This window comes from Phyllostomus discolor, chromosome 8 (genome assembly GCF_004126475.2).
Source record: "Phyllostomus discolor isolate MPI-MPIP mPhyDis1 chromosome 8, mPhyDis1.pri.v3, whole genome shotgun sequence".
NCBI lineage: Eukaryota > Metazoa > Chordata > Mammalia > Chiroptera > Phyllostomidae > Phyllostomus > Phyllostomus discolor.
The window spans coordinates 59,977,057-59,998,107 of record NC_040910.2 but is presented as its reverse complement, the minus strand read 5'-3'; the positions used below and the strand labels follow the sequence as shown (position 1 = coordinate 59,998,107).

Here is a 21,051-nt window from a genome sequence, read left to right as displayed (position 1 = left end):
GGATGTCTTAATTTCTCCCTCATTTTTTATTGAGGTATAACTGAAATATAATATCATATTAGTTTTAGGTAGACAACATAATGATTTCATGCTTATACATACTGAAAATTATTACCACAATAAGTCTAGGTAACATCCTTCACCATACATCATTATAAAATTTTTTCTCATAATGATAACTTTTACAATTTACTCTGCTAGCAACTTTTAAATATGCAATACGGTATATGACCTATAGTCACCATGCTATATATTACATACCCATGACTTACCATATTTTTTGGACCATAGGTGCACCCAGGTGTTAGAGGAGGAAAATAGGAAAAAAAAATTTGAAGCAAAAAATGTGGTGAAATATTTAATAACATAACTAACATAATATTTCACCAATGTAAATGTAAACAGAACTCAACAGCAGCATTAACAACCAGTATTCCTCCCAAATTTGTGCTGGGGGAAGAAGGGGTGCGTCTTATAGTCCAAAAAATATGGTGCTTATTTTGTGACTGGAAATTTGGACCTTTTAACTTGCTTTACTCATTTTGCCCACTACTCATTACCTACCTCTAGCAACCACTAATCTGCTTTTTCAAAGTATGAGCTACTGTTGTTTGATTGTTCTTGTTTTTATGTTTTATATGTAAGTGAAGTCATACAGTATTTTTTTTTCTCTGACTGACATATTTCATTTAGCATAATACCCTCTAGGTCCATCCATGTTTTTGCAAATGGTAAGATTTCATTCTTTTTTATGGCTGAGTAATATTCCATTGCATGTATGTACCAAAACTTTTTTATCCATTCACCTATTGATGGGCACTTGGGTTGCTTCCAGATCTTGGCTGTTCAATACTGCGTTGAACATATAAGTGCATATGTTTTTTTCTTTTAAAAATTTTCTTATTTTTAATTACAATTTACATTCAATATTATTTTTGCTAGTTACAAATGTACAGCATAGAGGTTAGACAACCATATACTTTACGAATGGTTCCCCCTGATATTTCCTGTACCCACCTAACACCATACAGTTATCACATTATTGATGTTCCCTATGCTGTACTTTACATCCCCATGACTATTTTGTAACTACCAATTGTAGTTCTTAATTCCTCATCTTTTTCATCCAGTCCCCCACCTACTCCTACTCTCTGGTATTTTTTTCAATTTGAGTTTCCTCAGACATATATCCAGAAGTGGAATCAATAGGTAATAAGGCAGTTCCATTTTTAATTTTTCTGAGGAAACTTCATACTATTTTTCATAGTGCTGCACCAATCTGCATTACCACCAACAGTTAATAAGGGTTCCCTTTTCTCTGCATCCTCCCAGAGCTTGTTTTTGTTGATTTATTGATGATAGCCATTATGATAGGTATGAAGTGGTATCTAATTGTGGATTTAACTTGCATTTCTCTGATAATTAGTGACATTGGACATCTTTTCATATATCTATTGTCCAATTTTATGTCCTCTTTGGAGAAGTGTCTGTTCAGGTCCTCTGCTCATTTTATAATTGCATTTTTTTGGGTACTGAGTTGTCTTGAGTTTTTATAAATTTTGGATATTAATACCTTATCAGATGTGCCATTGGTGAATATGTTTTCCCCTTCAGTGGGTAGTCTTTTCATTTTGTTGATGATTTTCTTTGCTGCACAAAAACTTTTTAGTTTGATATAGTCCCATTTGTTTGTATTTTCTTTTGTTTCCCTTGGCTGAGGTGACACATCAGAAAAAATATTACTAAGAGAAATGTCTGAGATTTTACTGCCTATGTTTTCTTCTGGGATTTTTATAGTTTTGAGTCTAACTTTTAAGTCTTTAATCCATTTTGAGGTTACTCTTGTATATGGTGTAAGAAGGTAGTCTACTTTTATTTTTATTTTTTGTACATATCTGTCCAAATTTCTGAATACCATATATTGAATATACTATCTTTACCCCACTGTATACTTTTGTCTCTTTTGTCAAATATTATTTGACCATAAAGCCATGGGTTTATTTCTGGGCACTCTATTCTATTCTATTGATCTATATTCTGTTTTTGTGTTGGTGCCATGCTGTTTTTTAAAAAGAGATTTTATGTATTGATTTTTAGAGAAAGAAGAATGGAGGGAGAAAGTGAGGGAGAGAAATTTTGATGTGAAAGAAACAGCGATTGGTTGCCTCTTCCATCATATGCAAATAATGACAGTTTACTTCTTTCCAATTTGCGTGCCTTTTATTTCTGTTTCTTGTCTGATTGCTGTGGCTAAGACTTTCATTACTACAGTATGTGGAATAAGAGTGGTAAAAGTGGACTTCCTTGCCTTATTCCAGAATTTGAGGGAAATGCTTATAGTTTTTGCCCATTGAGTATAATGTTGGCTGTGAGTTTGACATATATGCCTTTATTGTATTGAGGTATATTCCCTCTATTTCCACTTCATTGAGGATTTTTCTCATAAATGGGTGCTGGGTCTCATCAAATGCTTTTTCTGCAACTATTGATGTGGTCATGTTATTTTTAACCTTTATTATGTTTATGTGGTGTATCACATTTATTGATTTGTGGGTATTGTGCCAACCCTCTCATTCCAGGAATAAATCTCACTTGATCATGGTGTTATGACTTTAATGTATTGCTGGATTGGTTGGCTAATATTTTGTTGAGGATTTTAGCTTCTATGCTCATCAGGGATGTTGGCCTATCCCTGATTGTAGGGTCTTTATCTGATTTTGGAATTAGGATAATGCCAGCCTTGTAAAATGAACTTGGGAGTCTTCCCTCCTCTTGAATTGTTGGGAATAGTTTGAGAAGGATAGTAGTTCTTTGAATATTTGATAAAATTCACCCGTGAAACCATCCAGTCCAGGGCTTCTGTTTGTTGGGATTTTTTTGATTATGGCTTGAATTTCACTAGTTTCTCTGTTCAGATTCTCTGATTCTTTCTTACTCAATATTAGAAGATTGTATGTTTCTAGAAGTTTATCCATTTCTTCCACATTGTCTAATTTGTTGGCATATAGTTCTTATTATTTTCCTACAATCCTTTGTATTTTTGATGTCAGTTGTTACTTCTTCTTTTTCATTTCTAGTTTTATTTATTTGATTCTTCCCCTTTTTTTCTTGATGAGTGTGGTTCAAAGTTTATGAATCTTATTTATCTTTTCAATAAACCAGCTCCTGTTTTCATTGATGTTTTGTATTATTCTTGTAGATCTATTTTGTCTCTTTCTGCTCTGGTCTTTATTATTTCCTTTCTTCTACTCACTTTGGACTTTTATTGTTGTTCTTTTTAAAGTTTTTTTAGTGTAAATTTAGATTATTTGAGATTTTTCTTGTTTCCTGAGGTAGGGTTGTAATGCTATGAATATCTCTTTTAAGAACTACTTTTGTTGTGTTCCATAGATTTTTGGGTTGTTGTGCTCTAATTTTTATTTGTTTCCAGGTTATCTTTTGATTTCTTCCTTGATCTCATTCATTGTTTAGTAATGTGTTATTTAGCCTTCATGTCTTCATGTGTTTTTCAGTTGGTTTTTATTTGTGATTGACTTTTAGTTTCATACCATTATGGTCAGAAAAAAAATGCTTGATATGATTTCAGTCTCCTTAAGTTTATTGAGACTTGTTTTATGTCCTAACATGTGGTCTAGTCTAGAAAATGTTCCATGTGCACTTGAAAAGAATGTATGTTCTGCTGCTTGTAGATGAAATGCTCTGTAGGTATCAGTTAAAATCATCTGATCTAGTCTGTCATCTAGCCCTCCATTTCCTTGTTAATTTTCTGACTGGAAGATATCTCTTTTGATGTCAGTGGGTTGTTAAAATCCTCTATGGTAACAGTATTACTATCCTTCAATATTTGCTTTGCATATTTAGGTGATTCTATATTGGGTACATAAATGTTTACAAGGGTTACATAATTTTGAATTGTTCCCTTTATCATTATGTAGTGTCCTTCTTTGTCTCTTATTATACCCTTTGTTTTAGTGTCTATATTGTCAGATATAGGTATTGCTACTCCAGCTTTTAAAACATTTTTATTTGTAGGACATATTTTTCTCTATCTTTAGTATTTCCTAAAATACTTTTAGTCTGTGTGTATCTTTCATTCTGATGTGGGTCTTTTTTAGACAGCATATACATGGTCTGTCCAGAAAGTATCCATCCATACAATATGAAAAAATAGAGACATTTATTGAAGAAGACATGAGGAATATTATACATAGGACAATGATGCCTCAGTTCCCTTCAAAGGAGGCACCTTGGGAGACCTTACCCAGTTCTCCCAATCACCATCAGCTGCCCCATCATATTTTTACTGAATCTCATTGACAGTCTGAAATCTCTTCCCTTTCAAAAGTTATTTTAGTTTTGGGAAAAGCAAGGAGTCACAGGGTGCTAAAGCTGGGTTGTAGCGGGGCTGAGTCTCCTGGGTGATTTGATGTTTTGCCAAAATCTCTGTATGAGACATGATGCATAAGCAAGCACATTATTGTGATGAAGCTGCCAATCATCAGGTGCCCATAGCTGTGGCCTTCTGAATCATCTGAATAGTTTCCACGGAGGAATGTTTAAGCTTAACACAAAATTTGATGCAGATTCATTGCTTTTCTCGCTTAGTCATTTTGAATGCAACAACTACGTAGTATACATGCTCACTCAACAGCTTCTACCACCCCTACTGACTAGTGCTGTGAAGTCATCATTGTTCACACATGCACATTCTAGTCCACTCTCTTTGGCTGCCAGGTTACATTGATGTCACTCAAACCATCCTTGTTATATTAACAATGGTTAGACTTCTTCTGGACAGACATTATATACATCCTTATGTCTTTGCAGCATTATTTATAATAGTCAAGATATGAAAGCAACTGAAGTGTCCAATTGCTAGATGATTGTATAAAGAAATTATGGTACATATGTACAATGGAATATTACTTGGCCATAAAAAGAATGAAATCTTACTATTTGCAACAACATGGATGGATTTAGAGAGTATTATGCTAAGTGAAATAAGTGAGAGAAAGACAAATGCCATATGATTTCACTTAATGTGGAATATAAAGAACGCTGTAAATGAGCAAATAAAACAGAAATAGACTCAGACAGAGAGAACAAACTGATGATTGCCACATGGATGGGGATGTTGGGGACTGGGTGAAAAAGGTGAAGAGATTAAGAAGTACAGGTGGTAGTTACAAAATAGTCATGGGGATGTCAAGTACAGCATAGGGAATATAGTCAATATTGTAATAACTATGTATTTTGCCAGGTGAGCACTAGACTTATCAAGGGGATCACTTTGTTAATTATATCAACCATTAGTGTCTAACCATTATGTTGTACACCTGAAAGTAATATAAAATAGTATTGAATGCCAACATAATTGGAAAAATTAAGTAAAAATTTTAAAAGATGTTAATTTATATATAGCAGCACAGCTCCAGTTGGACAGGGAAAGTCTCTGTCCTGTTGGTTGAAATAGGATCCCAGGAACTGCTTTATAAGGGCTGCTCAGATGGCAGGGACACCGTGTGGGCAGGCAGGCAGTGCAGGCTTCTCCCTGAAGTGTAGTTTGCTTGAGAGGCCCTGTGTAGAAATGGCTGCTACACTGGATATTTAAACTTGAGCCCAGTTAGCAACCAGGTGCCCTTCTTATTCTCAGGGTCAAAAATAGTCTTATTGAGGATCTCTTGTTTGTGATGAGTCACTTCTCTTTTGCAACTTTCAAGATTCTTTTTTTGTCTTTGTGTTTAGAAGTTTTGGTTATAAAATATCTCAGTATGATTCTCTTAATTTATGTTACCTGGAGTTGTCAAGTTTCTTGGCTGTTTATTTTATGGCTCATCAAAGTTGGAAAGCTTTCAGTCACTATTTTTTCAAAACTTCTGTCTGCCCCTTTCCCTTTTCCTGGGACTTCTGCAGTGCCTCTGTTGGTTTGCCTTATGTGTCCCACAAGTTCCTTACACTCTGCTCACTTTTCTTCAGCCTTTTTGGTCTGTTCCTTAGAGTCAGTAATTTCCCTTGTTCTATATTTCAGTCACTGATTCTTCTGCCTGCTCAGCTCTGTCCTGATGCATATTTTTCATTGCAGTTGTTTTCCTTTTCAGCTCCAGTATTTTCCTTTTGTTTTCTTTTTAGGCTTTCTGTGTCATTTGTATTTCCATTTTTTTTTCTGGTACAGTAATTGCTTTACTTTCTATACATCCTCATTTAGTTTCTTAAGCATCTTTAGATAGTTGTTTTTATATTTTTATGTAGCAGATCTACATTCAGTTCATTTTCAAGGATAATTTCTCTTGCTTTATTTCTTCTTTGAGTGGGTCATACTTTCTTTCCGGTGTCTTTGTGTACCTTTTGATTATTTTGATGAAAGTGGACATTGGAATTTAATAACGTGGTAACTCTGAAAATCATGTTTTTTAGTCTGTAGCATTCGATGTTTTTTCTTTTTATTTGTTTGTTTATTGTTTTTTAATCTTCTTTGCATGTCTCTGTGCCAAGGATCAGCTTAGTCTTCACAGGTCTTATCTCTCAGCCTTTTCCTGGGCATGCATGGTCACTTTCAGTTTTCTCAAAACATTTAATTGCTTTCGTATGTCCTGCTCTTCAGTTACTGGTTCCCAATAGGGAAAAAGAAAATGAAGAAAGGATAAAATGATGCAGGTCCCTTAAATACTCTGGAAGTCACTTCAGGAGAAGGGGGAGGAGGTGCAGCAATGGCTGCCAGCTCCTTTGCATCTCTGTGATAAGTAGCAATCAGCAATTGGAGCACAGATCCCTAATAGCATAGATCGTTCTGCCCACACTCATTCTCTTCAGCTGTGTGCAGGTCGCTCCAGGATCTGGTGTACAACTGCCTGCCACTGCACTGAGAGCTGGAAGTGATTGAAATTAACCACAATTTACCATCCAGGCTTCTCCTGGAATTTTCAAGTCCTCTTTAGTCTCAGAGTTCCAAAATAGTTGTATCAGACAGATTCTGTCAGTGCAGAGACAGATTTCTAGTGCTTCCTACTCCACCATTTTCCTGGAATCCTTCTAACGTAGTTTATTTGTGAAACTGGTACCTGTGCACAGATCCTGTGAGATACCATGATCTGAGCTCTAGCATTTCCTTTTAAACACGCTGGATTCTTGATTTCACATTTCAGTCAGCACCTTTTGTTGATGTTGTTATACATAATTTTTTAAGGTGATAATCTAGAATTTGAGAGTCACAAACTAGCAGCTGCCCCTGGTTGTGTGTTGTGAGGCCAGCACAGTGGTTTGAATTGTTTCACCTTTGAATTAAAGCTTTATGTGAGGCCTGTCCTTTAGCTAGAAATAACCATGGTTATTTCTTTCATTATCACAATTACAGTCATTTAATTTTTATTTCTTTGTTTGCTGTCAGTTTTTCTGTCTGGGCTGTGAGTTCTACTTTGCTCAATTGCCTTATACCCTTGGTCCGCACACACTGTCTGGTAGTAGATGGTACTTGATAAACAGTTGAGTGGATGACATCCAGGACCTGAAATGCTCCACAGTGTGGGAAGTGTGGGTATAGAGTAATCAGTTTTGTCTTTTTTACCAAACATCCTTAACATGAACAGTCTTTAAAGTTGCCAGCTTGGCTGCCATTGCTCAGTTCATCTCTGAAATCCTCTCTGGGAATTGCCTTTTTTCAGTCATTTTATGAATTGGCAGCCTGTTTGTTCAGGACGTTAGCATGTACAAAGTGCTTTCCTGTCTGTTGTCTCCTTGAAATAGTTGTCCCCATTTTGAAGTTAGGATAGTTAGTTGCAGACAGTGAGTAAATTTGCCCGAGTTGTACAGCAAATGCATGACAAAGTGGACTTGAACTCAGCTCCCTGGTATCGATGTGGTGCTTTTTCTGCTTCACCCCCACAGCAATGCCTTTGTTGGGTTTCTGTCCAGGGACCAGGGCCTCCAGGATGCAATCACTCCAGCATCTTTGTTTTCTAAAGCACATTGGAAATCAAAATTGTTTTTTGAGTCAAGATGTCTAGGTAGCCATCATAAGTACTGTGTTTTTGTTTTTTATTTTATTTTATGTTTTTAGGAGACTTCCGATTTGCAGTCATAAAGTGCTGTTTTTAAAAACTGAACTAAGACTGACTCATAGTAAATAGTTAGCCCCAGCAGCCTGCTCTTGTGTTGGTAGCCACCCTGCAGGGTCTGAAGCTGCACGTGTCCCCTCTCTTCTGCTTTCTGAACCAGGACGGAGTGTCGCTGTGGAACACTGCTCTCTTTCAGTTTGGTTTCTCTTCCGAGGACCAGACATTCAGGTTCCTGGTCTGAAGTGTCCTCCAGCCTTCCTTTTGGTTTTATTTTAACTAATACCAGCCTGGCTTCCTGGAAACGGGCAGTCTTAAGGCTGGCATCCCAACATACAGCCTCCAGGCATTTGTCCATGGCTTGTTCCAGCATTCCAGAGAGGGCTTGCTGACCTGCTGGTCTCCTCTGGCCTCTAATCTAAGTCACACTGCCCGAGCTCAAAAGACCAGAGAAGACACTGGTGCTGGGACCCACCACTGTTATGGCAGCTGCCACCTGAGGTGGGACTGTTTTCTTTTTTTCCAGTTGAACACAGCCTTAGCAGCTGCTGCTTATTTGCCGCATACCAAAACAGAGCAACTTTACTCTGCTTTACTCTGTGAAAATATATACCTGTTTTCAGATATGGGTCATAAGCGTGGCCCATAGCTTATGTCACCTTTTATAGTCAGCTTTTTTGAGCTAATCGTCAATTATAACATTATAAGAATGGGGAGAGGTATGTGGGAATGAAAGATCCGAACTCTTGGTCCGCACCAAGGCAAGGTGCGCACCACCGCACCACCGCAGCAAGGAGTGGCTCTTGGTGACACTGAGCCACTCCTTGCTGCATGATTGCAGCACCCTGCCTTTCAGATGGACGCTCTCTCTGCCCTTTAGCCTGATTTTCTTGTGTATAACGTGGCAAATTATGACTAAGCCTTGCAGACCTGAAATCATTATTAGTTTTTAACCTTGAAAGGTTTTCAGATTCCCTCCTTCAGTTTTCAGGTGTGCCTGTCAGTGGTTTGATTTTTGTGTGGTTTCTAGGTAGATGCCAACAATCTGTTTTATATTAATAGTTCAGTTTTTAAAATTTTTATGACCGGTTGAGAGAAGAAGGAATATTAGGAACAGATCTCATCTGTGAAATGTAATGTAGAATTTTGACTAAAGCATGAGGAGGGGGACAAATGGCATAATAGGGGACATTTCTGCTCAGCTGATTTCTTGTTTCTAGTTTGAGGTTCTGAAAGTCCTTTTAAAGAACTTCTCAGTGGAAAATAAGAGAGCAGCTGAATTGCGAATCACAGTGAGAAGCCATAGACTTCCTGGCTGCCCAGGCCCAAGTAACACCTGAGAAGGAACTTTCTACCTTCACACTCTTTTAACCCTGCCGTAGTTTGATATATGAGAACCCCAGCAGATGGGCTCAGTGTGTGAATACCTGAACTTGAACTCCCTTGTACCAGTTAGTGTGGCTCCTGATGTAAGGTCATGCCACAAGTTACTTTCCTGCCAGTTAAGGGTGGTTGTGACTACAAGTGCCGCCTGACCTTGCACACAGTGCCCTCTGTGGGTCTAGACCACCTGTGACCTACGGATTCTGTTCAAAGGGGGGCTAGCTCACCTTTTTTTATTGACCACCCCCTCTCTCTCTGTCTCTCTAGGTCTGTCCTGCTTTCCCATGTGGCTCATAGTGGTCCCTTCTTTCTACAGGCTGATCTCAAAATGCTGGAAATCATGAGTAAGATTTTTTCCCAGCTCCTTTTTTATACCATCCATCTCACCTTCCTAGTTGTATCTGAAACTAGTAGTTAAAAGGCCTTTGATATAAAATGCAAAACTTATAAACATATTAAAGTTCTTCTTATATGCCATTTTCATAGGGAAAAAAGGCCTCCTTTGAACTTGCTTTACATAGGAAACTTATTTCCTAACTTGGAGTTGTGGCCAGCCAAGGACACAGTTGCTTTCTTCCACTTTGGAGCTGTCACTTTTACTTGGAGAAGGCCCCCAGGTGCTGAATTATCTCTGGTCCTGGCTCTCTTGGCCATCTTGACTGCCAAGGGTGAGACAGGGAGGAGTTGACCCCATTGACTCTAGAGCCTGGGAAGCCCTGCAGCCCTGGGGCATGGCGGTGCGACCCCAAGCACTGCGGAGTGGAATAAAAGTTGGGAAGACTTTAAGAATTTGAAAAACTTCCAGGAAGAGTTGACATTGCTTATGTGACCAGCTTAACCCGGTCAGGGAAGTTACCCTGAAATTGAACCTGATTCTCTGAAATAAATGGCCTACTCTGGGGCGTCTTTTCCCGCCATCACCATCCTGTGTTAGCTGAGGAGAGTCAGTGTTGATGTCTCATTTACTTTGCATTCTGATTCCTTAAAAACTCGTGAGACTGCATACAGGTGTGTGCTATGCCCACAGAAAGCTGGCCCAGGGGCCAGGGATGAATTCCTTTACCTGGTGCCATATTTGCCTTGTGCAAAGTGGTCCCCAGGGCTAGGAAATCATGGCCAGCACACAGCGTTGTGTCAGGTGCTCAGGGCATCCCAGAAGTGTGCAAGACAGTGTGTCATTTTCTCTCCTTTTTCATGTCATAGATTATTGGCTCGGGTTTTAACTAGGGGCGTGCAAGTGCAGTCTGTTAGCTGCACTTGTTTTCCAGTAGGAGGTCCTGTCGGGGGTGGTTTATTTGTATCCCGCCCTTCCCGAGTGTGGGGAGACCGTGGAAGGGGTTACTTTCAAAGCTTATCTGGTCTCTCCTGTGTTGGCCTCATGACTGTTAGGGTAGCCACAGTGTCTGACAACCAGTTCTCATAAACTAGGGACTCTTTCAGACAACCTTGGAAGCCCAATAGCTGAGAAACTGACTCCTGGGCCAGAAGCCACCAGCTAGTTGGGCTATAAGGGTGCTGACTGCAGCCAAGTTTGCTGAGTGCTTACCCTGTACCAGGGACCCTGCACATATTTCCAAGTCCTGATGCGTCTGACCTCGTAACAAACCTGCGAGGCAGGTACACGCTTGCCTTCCTTTTACAGATGAGGGTACTGATGCTCAAAGCCCTGAGGACCCTTAGCAGACTGGAAAGTAGCTGAACTGGGATGTGAACACAGACAGGGCGGGTTTATCCTTGTGACCCCTATACTGCCGTCACGTAGCCCTGGGAAGGCCCCCAGTAGCACCTGCAGACCAGAAGAGTGGTAGAGGCGCTGGTGCTTGATGTCAGCCAAATTTTTGAGTACTTCCCAGGTGCCAGACAAAGGGTCTTCAGGTCCTAGCATCTACCCTGGGATTCAGCTTGAGTTATGGGCCAGAACACCTGGCTTGAGCTTCCTGCTGGGGGCAGGGGTGATGCTATTAGTACCTGGGTAGAGTTTGAGACTTCAAAACCCACTTTAATTACCTGTTCATCTAACTGTAGACTTGGCACAATGTAGGGTGAAAATGAAATGCATCCACTTAGCAGTGGCTGGGGGTTTTCAGAAGTAGATTAAGTGGAAGTTGATGGAAAACAGTAATTTTATAGCTGTTTATCCAAGAATGTTATTTTTTTAATCCTTACTCAAGGATATATTTATTGATTTGAGAGAGAGAGGGGGAGAGAGAGACACACACACACTCATTGATGTGAGAGAGAAACATTGATCGGTTGCCTCCTGTATGTGCCCCAGGTAGGGATCAGACCTGCAACCCAGGCATGTGCCCTGACTGGAAATCAAACCTGCCACCTTTTGGTGTACAGGATAATACTCCAACCAACTGAGCCACCTGGCCAGGGTGAATGTTAACCTTCTTATGGCAAATGAGAATTTAGGTGTATTTGGAAAGGCAGGTGAAAAATTGAACTAAACACTAAACTGCCTGAGTTAATAGTTCAAATTGGAGCAGACAGAACCCTTTTGCCTTGGAACAGTTTAGATTTGATCAGAACAGCTCATTCCGAACCTAAATTTCAAGATTAAAGTAACTAGGGAGGTAGGGGGTCCCTGCTGGTCTTGAGTGGGCTCTGGCTTCATGACATTCACAGAGCTGATGTTGCCTTGGCGCAGGAAGCAGAAATATTTTTTTAAAAAATGAGGAGTTGAGGAGATGGGACGTTTAGTAGGTGGGTGAGGGTTTTACATAGTTACTTCCGATTTGATGGATAATTGTATGCTTCAGGCTGCTTCACAGGAACCCTGCCCTTGGTTCCCATCCCCTTCCTTCCTGAAGAGAATCCTGTGCTCACAACATCACAGCCCTGGAGGCAGACCGTGGGTGGGCTTTTGAGTAATGGACTCTGGCCCACATGCCCAGTGGCCTCACAGGGCTTTTCTTTCAAAGTGACCAACATAGTGTTTCTCCTCACTAACTCACCCTTGACCTTTATTCAACCTCGCATTGTCCCCTCTTAGCTGTTGTTGCTTTGGGCTAGGGACATAAGTGAGTAATGGTGAAGACTTGGAGGAGTAAGGAAATTAGGGGCAGTTGTAAGAGACACGGATACGTTTCCTTAGAATTGACTGCACACTGTTGCATAAACACCTGTGGCTCCTGGTTTCCTCTGGCTGCCTGTGAGTCACCAGTGACCTCTAAGTGAGAATGTGCCCAGGGCACTGCAGGGTAGCCTGCTAAGCAGCCTGAGTCAGTGCCTGCACTTGGCCAAGGGAGCTCCAATGAGCTGGACTCCCTCTGGGTGTCCATGAGCCCTGTGGCCGGGAGCACACTTGTGGACCATCCCAGATACCATCCATCTGTTCAGAGAGGGATAGAAAGATTGCTATGGTTTTCTTTGTCCTTTTAAAAAAACTAGTTTCACAAATACCCAGAAATTTTAAATGAGAATAGGTATAACTTAAGTTTCCCAAAACAGGTTTCTGAAGCAGAATCAGGTGAGTACTGATATGCTCGTCCGGGCTGCTGTGCACCTCTGAGAGGTATCGTCAGGCCTGTGGTGCAGCAATCTGCTCGTGTCCATGCAGAGTGAGAGTGTAGTGCCCAGGACTGGACTCAGAGCTGAGGTCCTCACAAGAGACGTCTGGGCTCTGTCACACTAACAGGAATAGGGTTGGCAATTGTCTTGAGTTCTCTCATTTTGTCATTAATTTATTTGGTTTTGGTTCTTCCAGGAAGCGTCTGCAGACAGTGGGGGTCATGACTTCCATGGCCATCCTGCCCCTGCTGTTCGGCTGTGTGGGCATCTTCAGCCTCTTCAAGCTGCTGCAATGCATGTGGATGAAGGCTAGCCTCCAGGATGCTGTGGTGGTCATAACAGGCGCCACCTCAGGACTGGGACGAGGTGGGTCCTGGAGGCAGTGCTTGCAGGGGGAGGAAGGTCATCCTGTGCTTGCGGAGCAGCTCAGCTACTCGGGGACCACAACACAGGTGCAAATAAGGGAAGCAGGTTGGTGACTTGGGAACAAGAGTATGTCGCCATCCTCTGTCCAGTTGGTAAAAGCAAGAGCTTGAGGGCAATGAGACTTCCAGCATCCATGTTGGTGGCAAAGGCCAGTGAGGAAGGCCATGGTAAATTGGAGCCTGCATGTCCCACCTAAGGCGGCAGCCTTGCTCAGCTGCAGTTGGTTGTTGAAATAGAACTTTTTTAAATTTTTTTTTAGACTTTATTTATTTATTTTTAGAGAGGGAAGGGAGGAAGAGAGAGAGAGAGAGAAACATCAATGTGCGGTTGCTGGGAGTTATAGCCTGCAACCCAGGCATGTACCCTGACTGGGAATCGAACCTGCAACACTTTGGTTTGCAGCCCGCGCTCAATCCACTGAGCTACGCCAGCCAGGGCTTGAAATAGAACTTTTATGTGAAGGCTCCCAATTTTTAAATGTCGACAACTAATTACCTCCTTGAGGGTCAAAGAAAGCATGCCTTTTCCTGGATTCAGCCAGCATGTCTGGTTTATGGCCTTTTGTTGACTAGCTGAGCCTACAGCTGTACCCTGGCCACAACCTTGGAAGGGCTGGAAACAGGATGAGTGCAGCCTCAGCTCATTGAGTTCCCCAGCTTAGTACCGTTCCAGTTTGGAGAGCACACTGAGCTGCTGGATCCTAGGAATTGTGCGGTGGACACAGGTCTGGAGCCAGTTGCTGCCCCTCCTCTCAATACAAATGACTCTAGAGCTGTCATCATTTCCCTTCCAAACATGTATATTGACTTTGGCAGTGAAGGGGAGAAATATATGTCACCCCCAAATATGCCATGTTGGCATATTGATTATTTTGAATTAAAGGTATTTAAGAAACAGCTGGTGTAAGAAGCACAGGACCCTCTGAGCCTCCTCTGTTCCCTTGGAAACAGAATGCATTTCCCCTGTGACAGTGCCCTCCCTGATGTAGTCAGAGGTGCCAGGTGGGCACTGGAAACATCAGGGAGCAGGAAGACACCAGTAGAGCATGTGATTATCTGTCCACTATGCTGCACACCTGAAGCTAATACAAAATAATGAATGTAGACTGTGATGGAAAAATCTTTTTAAAAAATGCCCTCGCTGGTGTGGCTCAGTGGGTTGAGTGCTGGCCTGCGAACCAAAGGGTTGGCCAAGTTTGATTCCCAGTCAGGGAACACGCCTGGGTTGAGGGCCAGGTCCCCAATAGGGGGAGCGTGGACGGCAAACACATATTGATGTTTCTCCCTCCCTTCCCCACTCTCTAAAATTAAATAAATAAAACATTTAAAAGAAAAGGTGTCCCCCCCGTACTAGAAAGTAGAAGGCATCTTTATCATGAGAGATGGTAAATTCAATGCCAAGAAGGCTGTATAAACAAACCATGTTAATTCTTTACTAATTTACTGCTCAAAGCTTAAACCCCTTTTTTTCATCAATTTTCACTAATTTATTGGTTTATTTGTTTGTTTTGTCTAAAAGGTACTAAAACGGCCTGCTTTGCTCACTTCTTAAAGCCTTATATTTGTGGTGGGGGGATCCTGTACATATAAAATTAAAATTTTTTTTCTCCTATTGATCTGTTATACCAATTTAATTATTAGACCAGCCATAGCACTTAGAAGGGAAGAAAGGAAGTTTTCTTCTCCTACAGCAGAGCATACAGTGGGCAAACTCAAGCATGTGGCGTGGAGCCCCCTGCCCTTTCTTGCACCTACACACACACATCACCTCCCCGCAGTAGCTGCCCACACTGGAGCCCAGTTCCATGGGAGGCGGAGAAGCGCCCCTAACTGTGGTAAACTTTCCATTGCTGCACTTTTTGGTTGGTGATAGTATAGCCAGCGCTGATGAAGTGCTTCCCGTATGCAAGGCTCTGGAACAGGTAGGACGAACAGATGACAGACAGGGCTGTGTTCCTCAGGGAGCCTGAGATCTAACTGAAAGAGGCAGGCACCTCTCTCAGCATACTGCCTTTTCAGTAATGGGTGCTCCCACCGAGCCTGGTGGGAGGGCCTGCATCTGTGTGTGGGGCTTGTGCTTTGTATCACTGAATCCTTGCAGATGAGATGCAGAGAAGGTATGACTAGCCAGAAAGGGTGAGGCCAAGATTTAAGCCCACATCTGACTCCAGAACTCATTTTTGTCTCACTTGAGGGGAGAGCAGAAGGGTGAAGCCAAGGAAGAGAAAGGGTGGGCCAGCAGGGAGGGCATTGCAGAGCCGGCCCAAGGCTAGAAGCAGCATGGTTGTGCAGGGGCTGGTAAGCACTTGGGGTGTTGCAGGAGCATGGAGGAGCAGATGGGGCTTGTGTTGCAGTCAGCCAGGGGGACTGGAAAGGCTTTAGCTAGTATCGACCCCTTTGTACACCATGCTGATATTTAGGTGAGGTCTCCAGGGGTGACCCCTGGGTCTGTCATTAGATACCCAGACATGTTGCATAGGGACAGCTGCCTCCAAGCCCTTTACCACAGTTGGTCCTCTGACCTTACTCAGATACTATATATAGGCAGTCACCAGATGCTTCTCTTAATCTTGGAGAGAAGCATTTTTTTTTTGAGTCCTTGAGGAGTATTTCAGAGTTGGCTAGAATGGAAAAGTAGGGAATTGTGGGTGCTCCAGTATGTGGATGTTTGAGAAGGACTTTCGAGACAGGCATTGTTCTCTTCATTGTTCCACATTTCCTCTTCCAGACACTAAGACTGTAAAGGGAGTAGCAAATGTAATTGGAAAAAGCACTGCATGTATTTAGATAGATAGAAAGAATGTCAATCATTTCCTGAATTCCAAATCACTCCGCTTATACTTGGCCCTATTCAACATCTTAGGGACAGGATTCCATTTATGTCTTTCCCCTCCAGCCAGATAAAACAGGGCCAGACTGACAAGTGCAGCTTCTCAGGTGCAGACAGTCCTGCCGCCAACGGCCTGGGCACACTGCTGTGCAGAGGGAGACCCAGCGCCGCCCTGGGTGGCTCTGCCCCGTGTTAGGGCTCAGGAGGTTCGAGTCATGTGATGGACCTATGACAGCTTCCTACAGTTCTCCTGTTTTGTATATTTATGTTGCACATGCTTGTCCTTGTAAAGGGACAGGAGGCTCTGGAAGCCCACTTTAGCCAGCCTAAGCCCTGAAGCTGTGAGCAGTTGCCTGAATGACAAAAGCCAACAGTGCAGGGAAGGCAGGGAAGTTGGTACCTGAGACAGGTACTCTTTTTCTTTTCCCTTGACCCTCTGCCTCCTTGTATCAGCTTTTTCAAAAATGAAAGTGGAATCCTTCCAATTTCTGTTATTTTCATTTCTGTCATTTCCTACACTAATGTCTTCCCTTTTTGGCTCTGCTCGGAAGCAAAGCTTAAGCAGAATGCAGGTGACCATTTTCCAGAAACTGTTTATATACCAGCATGCCTCCCCACACCTGTGATTCTGTGTGTCTGCACCCTTTAGTGGCACCTCACAAAATGCCCATTGTGTTGGTCAGGACAGGACAGAATGGAGCAAGGAAGCCAACAGAACTGGGAATTCCTAATCTTTGGGAATTATTTAGCAAACTGAATGAGCAGTTCTGGTCTCAGGAATGCTTTGAATGCAGCCCACCCCCACCCCCACCCACTCCAGCCCCTGAAGCCTTTGCTGCCCTGTTGAGAAGAACAACAGGGTAGGCAGGATAGTGGCTGTGACCCTGACCAGACCATCCAAGGACAGACAGAGAAAGCGGGGGCTGCAGCTGTCTCTGGACTTGTGCCCTTTGTTGGGCTGAGCCAGAGAACAGACAAACCAGATCTTCAAAGATGATGACACAGTACAAGTGAAAACATATTGATTTAGTACACTTAGCACCTCCTTCCAGAAAGCTCCACCTGGGGATGTGCAGGGAGGTGTGGGCCTGGGTATGGCAAAGTGGAAGCTATAGGAGAACCGAAAGGCACAGCAGAGTGCAATGAAAGGGCTTTGCACCCTAAGACCTTCCAGAGGTCAAAACTTCCTCTCTTCCTGGAGAATCCTAGAATTTCTTCTCTTCTCAGAAGAAAGGTTTGGAAGCCTTTTAGCTTTAAGGAATTTTGACACTTTTGTGGAGGAAGGACTGTGAGACCGGTACACTCTCACCTGAGCCTGGACCCTCCCACCTTCCTGCCTCATGGAGAGGAAGTGATAGCCTTGATCCCTCACACTTCTCAGAGCAGCTCCAGGGCAGCCCTGTCCCTTCTGTGAGCCAAGGGGGCACTGAGCCCCTCCTGACCACCTCAGCTTCTCAGACTCAGTCTGGGACAGTGGTTGGCTTGGGGCTGAGGGGTCTGTGTGTTACAGAACAGGGCCAAGGGGGTATGATATACTATTACTGAAAGACCCTCCACTAGGTTAGCTTGTCCGTCGTCAGAGGAAAGATGTTTCTCAGTGCCAGAGATTTGTGAAAAGGAAAGGAAATGTTTATTTAAAGCTATACAGACTGAAAGTAGTGACCTAGTATCTTCATCAAAATCCCAAAGTCCTTTAGGATACCCACAGACAACACAGTGCTTCCTTCTCCCTCTGCCCTAAACTGGGGTACCGTTTCTCAGGAAAAGAAGTAGAAGTCCATGATTCAGGCTGCTGGCACCATCAGCTGTGTCGCCGTTCAGGATCTCCAGCTAATCCAAAGCTATGTGGCACCTTCTCATGGCCTACTGGCAAGAGTTCTTTCACCCTTCTTCCAGGCAAAGTCTCTCCTGCTTCCTAGGCCACATGGCCAAAGGGAGGACCCCAAAACTGCGTGGTCCTCTTCTACCAAAACTGCGGGGTTCCCCACTCTGGCAAAGCCACGTGGTTCTTCTCTCAATGGCTGCTGTGTCTGGGTTTAAATCCCCGTGCCAGTCTTCCTCTGCAGCCCCATTTCCGACTCCTCCCACAATCAGTTACTCCTGCCAGCATTCCTGTATTATTCCAAGTTTACTGGGCTGCCATCATGAGTCTGGGCAGGTGTATCCCCATGTTGCGGAGCCAATTTTGTCCAACTCTCACACAGGTGCTGTAACCAGGGGGACCTGCACTCCCAGTTACATCTTGGGTGGAAGTCACTTCCATCCCCCTGACACAAGGCATGGCCACAGCTATTTAACATATTAATGCACCCAGTTAAAGGTTATAGGTATGTTAAAAGACCATGCCAGAGGTTAGCTGCAAAGCTGTGGCTATACAAAACAGCTCTGTATGTTCCTGCTCCATGTGTCCCTTCCCCCAACTCACACCTGTCTGGGGGAAGGGGTGAGGACATCCTATATACCTTTCTAATATTTCCTGGACACCTTGAGTTCTGGACCCCATTCCAAATCCCTATTTGGGGCCCTCCTCTGGGCTGCACCCTGTTACATGTGCAGACCTGCTCAGGGGGCCTGTGAGGAGACGAGACCTTGGGTGAGGACACGCATTGCTTCTTTAAACACTTGTATTTCAATTTTCACCAACAGTCAGTTTTCAGAGCATTTTTTAAAAGGCAGATTAGAAATACAAAAGCAACACTTCTATAGTACTTTTTTAAATGGTCTTTGTATCTACTGTAATTCACTCCATTCCAGTGCTGCTTTCATCTTTCATCTTACATAAGAGGAAAGTGAGAAACACAGGTCGTAACTTAACCCAGGACCACAGAACCAGGAAGTGTGGGAAGTCAGAGTTGCATACAGGAAGTCTAGTCTGTTCTCTGGACCACTGGGCTGTACTGGTTTTCATAAGCTGTCAGTTTTCAGAACATTTAGTTGGGACATGTATGGGGGCAGGGCAAGCGAGAAACAACAGGACCTCACCCTCTGTTCCAACCCCCTGCCCCCTAGGTTAGTACAGCATCCTGGTGGCCTCCCCTCCCTGCCCCTTCTCCTTGACCTCAGGGGGATTAAATGGGACCCTTGCTGGGCTAGTCCTACTGAAGCTGCTCCACCATAGCTGAGCACAGTCCCTTACTGAGATTTTGATGCAAGAGCTTGGAGGAGACAAGTCAAAGGTCCCTCCTGTCTGGCAGGGGAGCTTTGTTGATGTGAGCCCAGAGCCCACTCCTTATTGTGGGGAAGCCAGGCTGGGGAGGTGGAGGAAGGATATGCTGGCATCAAGAGGGCTGGGTCCTGCTGTCAGAGGCCCTGGGAAGCCCCCACACCTGTCCTTCCACATCTTGGCCATTCAGCCTTTTTTTTTTCTTAATTCTTGAGCTGTCCTAGGATCCTCCTGATAAATCTCTTTTGGTTTTGCTGCATTGTGAGTTGAGTCTCTTTTTCTTGCCACAAAAAGAATGTTGACTAATAAAGGTGCCCAGATAGTTCTGGACTCTTCCTTGCCATAGCCTTAGTTGATGTCCTCATCGTCACCTGGAATGTAATAAGTGGGCTCAGTGGAGCCTGGTCTTTTTCAGTCTCCTTCCTTCCTACCCCGCAGGAGGGCGCCTTTTAAAATGCAGCCCTCCTTTAGAATATTTTGCTGTTGTAGGCACTCAGCAGGTTTCATCTCTTTGCTCTCCAGTCGTATTTCACAACAGAGCAAAGCTGATGAACTTTCCACTTTCTGCCCCAGCTGCACTGTCTGTGCCCCCTCAGGCACTTTGCAGACTCTGCACCCTCGGCCTCTTGTACTCTCCAGAAAACAGCCCCTCAGGCCTCCGCAGCCCTTCTCAGCAGAGTCCTGTGTCCCCTGTGTTTCTCTGGAACCCTGTAAGCAGCCCCGGGAGATAAGTACCTGTTGCATTCAAGTGACCTGGGAAACAGCTGGATTGTGCTGGAACATAGGCCTTGACAGACATGCTGCACACAGCTCGCCCTGCCTATCACAGGCATATTGCTTGATCTTGCTGAGCTTTTTCAGCTGTGAAAATGGGGATAATGCTCACAGAGTATTCAGAGCTGAAGATGATTATGGGTGTTCTGGACATAGTACCCAACAGATCTGTCAACCGGTCCCTGTCTTTTCCTTGCCCTGTGGATGTCTGTCACATCACTGAACATGAGCTCTCTAAGGCAACAACAGAGCTCATCAAGCTCTGGACCTGATTCCTACCTTCATGCCTGGGCCATAACTAGGGCTAATATACATGTGTTCAGTGCATGTAGAAACAATACATATTCTGAAACATTGGGCAAGTTTGAACTGCACTGGGGAAGAAAGGCATTGTTTCTCTGCCATCAATGTTCTCTTTTCTACCTTTAGAATGTGCCAAAGTCTTCTATGCTGCAGGTGCTAAGCTGGTGCTCTGTGGCCGGAATAGGGAGGCACTAGAAGAGCTCACCAAAGAACTCACTGCTTCTCAGGCCACTAAGGTAAGCCCAGGGGTGTGTTTTCTGTGGGGAGGGATGCAGTTCATTTGCTGAGAGAGTGGCCCACTCCTGGGCTACTAGGCATGTAGGGCATCCACATGGTCACTGTACTGGGAAGGTAGCAGTTCTCCACAACAAATTGGGCTCCACAGCCTGAGGAAGAACTGTCATATAGTTCAAATTACAACCCCACCACTTACTAGCACCACTCTCCTCCCGCTTTTACCTGGCTAATACCTACACATCCCTCTTTTTGTTGTTGTTGGTGGGGGGAAACAACAGGTTGGTGATGACTTTAAAAATTTTAATTGTGGAAAACGAGACATGACAGAATGTTTATCATTCTACGCATTTATAAGTGTACAACTCAGTCACA

At 43.3% G+C, this 21,051-nt stretch overlaps 1 protein-coding gene across 1 annotated transcript in view; it reads left to right on the top strand.

Annotated features, from left to right (window-relative positions):
- The window catches only part of DHRS7B (dehydrogenase/reductase 7B), an 83,200-nt gene that overhangs the window by 33,987 nt on the left and 28,162 nt on the right, over nt 1-21,051 (top strand). Inside the window, exons 2-3 of the mRNA XM_036034505.1 lie at nt 13,144-13,313; nt 20,569-20,678. Coding sequence (XP_035890398.1) covers nt 13,144-13,313; nt 20,569-20,678 — 280 coding nt within the window. The remainder of the gene's footprint in view (nt 1-13,143; nt 13,314-20,568; nt 20,679-21,051) is intronic.